This window comes from Hipposideros armiger, unplaced genomic scaffold, assembly GCF_001890085.2.
Source record: "Hipposideros armiger isolate ML-2016 unplaced genomic scaffold, ASM189008v1 scaffold_502, whole genome shotgun sequence".
NCBI lineage: Eukaryota > Metazoa > Chordata > Mammalia > Chiroptera > Hipposideridae > Hipposideros > Hipposideros armiger.
This window is the reverse complement of record NW_017731852.1, coordinates 76,031-81,487: the sequence shown is the minus strand read 5'-3', so window position 1 is coordinate 81,487 and position 5,457 is coordinate 76,031. Positions and strand designations below refer to the sequence as shown.

The 5,457-nt window shown below is 40.0% G+C and overlaps 1 protein-coding gene across 5 annotated transcripts in view; it reads right to left on the bottom strand.

The window, feature by feature from the left end:
* Positions 1-5,457, bottom strand: part of LOC109396047 (adhesion G protein-coupled receptor E4-like) — an 88,453-nt gene that overhangs the window by 56,379 nt on the left and 26,617 nt on the right. For all 5 annotated transcript variants that reach the window (XM_019667583.1, XM_019667587.1, XM_019667585.1 and 2 more), the window contains 3 exons: positions 4,874-4,965; positions 3,543-3,723; positions 1,401-1,496 (listed from right to left, as the gene is read on the bottom strand). In XM_019667583.1, the coding sequence (XP_019523128.1) occupies positions 1,401-1,496; positions 3,543-3,723; positions 4,874-4,965 (369 nt within the window). The remainder of the gene's footprint in view (positions 1-1,400; positions 1,497-3,542; positions 3,724-4,873; positions 4,966-5,457) is intronic.

Here is a 5,457-nt window from a genome sequence, read left to right as displayed (position 1 = left end):
GGTCGTCTTATACGCCCAGTCGTCTTATACGCCGGCAAATACGGTAATTGACTCTTGATCATTTGGAATGAATAAAAAGTAGTGTTGACATGGTTCAGAGTAGAGCAGTGCTTTCTTTGTGTACATTATTTTGATCCTCAGTCAAGCACACATTTCAATGATGAGTGAATTGAGGCTCAGAGAAGGTGAACTACTCCTTCAAGATTCGAACTCAGATCTGGTGAACCCCAGAATCCATGCTATAGATTCTACTATGCAACATTTAGTGACCACAAGTGTTGGAACAGTTCATTCACACAGTTTGACATATCCTTTGACCATTGGTGGTTTTCGCCAAGGGGTGACGAGTGACATATACTATGAAAATACTACATTAGGACACAGTCAGCAGCCACTAAACAGAAGTGTCCTCTGTGTGAAACTGCGTGTCCTATGAACAGGTGGTCCTAAAACTTGTTGATCTGAAGTGATAAACAATTCTGGTGACAACCAAGGAAAGTTGTCAACTTTTGGAGGAAAACAGACCTCGGTTTGAATTCCTCTAACTGGCTAAATGGCTTTAAGCAAACCATTTGAGTTTTCCCGGCTTCAGTTTTTCTCATCCTTAAACACCAAATTTAGACACTCAATAAATTAAGTGGGCAGTTTCAGTTCCCATAGGCCAGGCATTGCTTTAGGCAAAAGGAAAACAACAGTGGCCCAAACAATGAAACTTGCAGAGGGTGGAGATTGACCAAAAGCAAACACTTTGATGTTTTTGATATAAATATCATACAATGGGACACATTATGCAGAGAATTAAAATAGAATGTAGTGCTAGAGAGTGAATGAGACTACCATAGAATGAATGGTTAGGGAAAACCTTTCTGAGAAGGTGATATTTCACCTTGTAAAGTGTGAACAGTAATGAGACAACCTGACAGGGTGAGAGGGAAGGGCTGGAGGAAACCAGTTGGTGGAAGGCCCTGAGACATGAATGAGACTGGGAAATCGAGGAAATGAAAAGAAGCCAATATAACTGAGTAGGGGTATGAGGCCAGATTTAAGTGATGATAAGAGGTTCAGTTTGGATCTAAATATGATGGAAAGCCAGAGTTTTCAGTAGGGGTAGTAAAATAATCTGATTTGCATATTTAACTGCCATTCTGTCTGGGAAAAGGAAGGGATGGAGGCAGGGGAGCAAGAAGGGAGGGAAGAAGGGAAAACAAACAAAAAAAGAGAGAGAGAGAAAGAAAGTATATCTCTTCTGGTTTTGGTCTCAAAACCCAGAAACTTCAGCTGCATAATGCACAAGCAATATAATTTCTCTTTTCTTTCAGATCAAGGAACCAGGAAGTCCCTGACAGCACAAGATGTTGGGTTCAGACAAGTACACGGCATTGCAGAAAATCTGGTCTTACCACTTTGGTGTGGGTAGTAGAGTGAGAGACCTCAGTGGTTTCAGTTTCAACTCCTTTCTGCATCCCTCTAAACCACTTCTTGTATTCCATCCGTACCTGAAAGTTTGAGATATGTAGAAATTGTGTTACATCCAGAGCTTGGTTCGAAAGAGAGGACTCTAAAATAGGAGACTAAAGATATAAATGCCAAGCCCTGCTCTCTACAGCTCTTTCTTTAGCTTTCTGTATAATAATCTGGGCCATGTTCATGTTGATTCATTTTATTTAAATTCAACTTCCTCAGTCATAGAAAAGGTGGCTACTAAATGTCAAGGACCATAAGGACTCTATAGATGGCAATGATGATGGTGGTGATGAAGGTGATGATGATGGTGATGTGATGATGGTGGTGATGATAATGAGGGTAATGATGAAAATAATGAAGGTGGTGATGGTGATGATGATAAAGGTGGTGATGGTTGAGGATGATGAAGGTAACGATGATGATGAAGTTCACCATTCATTGAAAACTATGTTCAATGCACTTTATACACAATGTACCATTTAATCCCCACATAAATCCAATGAGGAAAGTACTTCTCATACCCTCTATTAAAGATGAAGAAATTGAGGCTCTTGAAGGTATATTGACTTCTTTAAAGTTACACAACCAGCATTCAAAACTTTGTCATTCTTACTCCAGAGCCCTGACACTAAACTACCCACCGTGATCCCATGAATTGCTTTCCTCTAACCTCCTTAAAATATTCTAAAAAAGACATTTGAATATTTAATACTCAACATTAATTCACCAAGACACTTAGGTTGTATTTTACTTCTGTGTGTGAGGAGTACCAAGCATTAAGGAGGCACTAACAGATGAAAGAGAAATTAATGAAGTGTTAGGATGGTTTTTTTGCCACTTGCATCTTAATTGCTGGCCATTCCATTCATTAGCAAAGGAAAAAAGCCAGGAAAACCATTCCCATTCTTCTATAAAGAGTCAAATTATAGTAACGGCCTTCACTGAGAACTTGGTAGATGTCAAGGACTGTGCTAGGAGGTTTATATTGAATTATCTCATTCAATGCTCAACCATGTGAGGCAGATACTGCCACATCTTTGGATGAGAAAATTGAGACTCAGAGAGGGACGCAGTCTGCTCAAGGTCACACAGCAACCCACTCAGTGGAAAAACTGGGAATAGAGATGAAGTCTCTCTGAGTTTGTGGTAAATTTTGCAAAATAATCCAGTGCCCCTCCATGTAGTGCACCTCACTACAGAAGGATATTCATCCTTTCTCTGGTAAGTTCAGATTTGGCTATTTGACTTGCTTTGGCCAGTGAAAGAGAGCTAAGATACACTGTGCTGTGATCGCCTTTCCTTCTGTCATAAGAACACCGATGTTCTATGTAAGGGCTGTCCCTTCAGTGTACATCCCAAAATGAAGACAATGTAGCTCATGAGCAACTATGAGCAACTCATAGCTTTGTAGCATGAGCAACAAATAAATATTTATTGTTGTAAGCCACTGAAATTAGAGGAGAAGGGGTTATTTGCTACTGCAGCATAATATACTTTATCCTGACATGCTATAAACTGAATTATGCCCCACCCCCGACCCCCAAATTCATATGTTAAATCTCTAACTCCCCAATGTGACTGTATTTGGAGATACGACCTTTATGGAAGTAATTAAGCTTAAATGAGGTAATAAAGTAGAGCCCTGATTCAATAGATTTAGTGTCTTTATAAAAAGAAACATAAAGCTCTCTCTGATTCTCTCTCCCATGTAAGGACACAGTGAGAAGGTGGCTGTGTGCCAGCCAACAAGAGAGCTCTCACTAGAACCTGACCGTAGTGGCACCCTGATCTCAGAATTCCAGTCTCCAGAATTGTGAGAAGATCAATTTCTGTTGTCTAAGCCACACACACAGCCTCTGTTATTTTGTTATGGCAGCCTAAGCAGATGAGTGCATGCTCTTAAGAGATATGATCTATCAAATGCTAAGGTGCTAATGAAACTCAGAGCACAGGGCAAACCCAAGCAGCCCCTAAACCTTCTTCCCAGAATCAAGGCAACCTCAAAATACAAAAGGTCAGGGAAGGACAAGAAATGAACAATATTCAATAAGGCTCAGAGACAAAATAATTAGCATTACCTGGTGATTAAGGAGACAGTGCACCACAAAGATAAAAACCCCCTGCAGAACATTGATGATGGTGAACATGTAGGCAAAGATTGATCTGATTGTATTCCCAACTTCATTAACCATAAAAAATCCAAGGCCCCAAGAACAGCCCAGGACAAATAGCTGAGCAATGGCTTTAAATGTCATGACTCTGGAAAACAAAAAGAGTAATATTAGCTACCGTCTATCAGGGACTCCCTGATTGTTGGGCACTATGCTTAGTGCTTTGCATGCACCACCCTATTGAAATTTCATGACAACCTTATGTGGTTAAGTGGCTGTCACGAAGGATGAGGCAGAATCCATGTTTTCAATCACTGCCTCTGCAAATAACACTTTTTCCTACTCTTGGAAATAATTTTTCTGCAGTCTTTTACTTGGACTTATTGGAAGATTTTTGGAAAGTGCCTTCCAGAAATTTGTATTGAAAAATGTGGATCATGATGATATCATGACTTCAGAACATAACACAGTGTTGGATTTCTTCAAACAAAAACTGTCTGGAATGGGTTTGTTGACAGCCACGGACTGGGATAGCTGATGTGTGTGTGTGTGTGTGTGTGTGTGTGTGCGCGCGCGCGCGCACGCACGCACACACACACACACACACACACGTGAAGAGGTATGGGGAAACACCAAGAAGGGTGACACTCTGACTCTCCAAGATCAAAGAAACTGAAGCTAAGAGATGTTAGGCTGGTCTCAAAGTAGATGAGATCAAAGCCAGGTTCTGAAGTTAGACAGAAATTCCTTTAAGTTTTGTTCACATGACTCACCAGTGCAAGGCTCTTACCCACACCTGGGCAAAGTGAACAGTTTGTCCTCTTGTCAATGGGGTAGCAGTGCCCACACAGAGGTTGGAGTCATGTGCATTCAGTGAAATTATCTTGGAAATGCCCAGCATCTACTATGTTCCTACTTAATTGTCATTATTATTTTTAATAATTTAGATCAGCACCAGTGAGAACTGAGTTTCTACAATCAAGGAGAATGAAGTCCAGAAGTGGGTGGACTCTCAGAGGACAAAAGGGGGTAATGTTGATACTCTTAGAATGAATTTTATATGAAGAGTATGCTGCACAAAGGAGGCACCCAATGAATATTTGTTGATAAAAGGATGAGGGAGTACCTTAAATCACCTGAAATGTATAGTTTTTGCTTGTTCTATAAGTTGTCCCTCATGCACTCTTTATCTAGTACCAGGGAGTTTTATATCACATTTTTGTCTGGGTTTTTCTTTCCCAGGCAGAGTGGTCAGGGAGGAAAATCTGTAAATATCACTAATTCTGGTACCTTCTTACCTGGTGTCCTGAATGGTGGAAACTTCTTTATTGAGGGAGGAAAGTTTGCTTCTCAAAATCCACAGAATTTGGAAGTAGAACACCAAGTTTATCTGTGTAAACAGCATAAAAAATTGTATTGGAATTTTTTTTTTTGAGGCCACGTCCTGTAATCCAACTTGAGGTTGATCTAAGAATCTTTTCCTCAAAGACACAGGCTTCGTAAGGATGGCGTGGACATATGCTCTGGTCTAACTGCACACAGTATATAACCTGTGGCACTGGGTGTTTGATTAGGGTGGTTGTATTATTATCACTCAAACCAGGACACCTTGAAAGTGAAAAGGTGCTATTAACATCTATATTAGGACAATGGATGTAAATGCAAAGTCCCTGGCCAACAGGAAAACTTGTCACTCCATGCAGAGTAGATACTTGCTAAATATTTGTTGAATAAATGAATGTAGAATTTTTAAAAGAATGCCAGTAGAGGTTTATATTATATGAAAGCAACCAATGAACTAAGGGGATGCCAAGGAAAGACACATGCAGACAGTATTTCTAGTAAGGGGCATTATAACATTAGGATATATATATATATATAT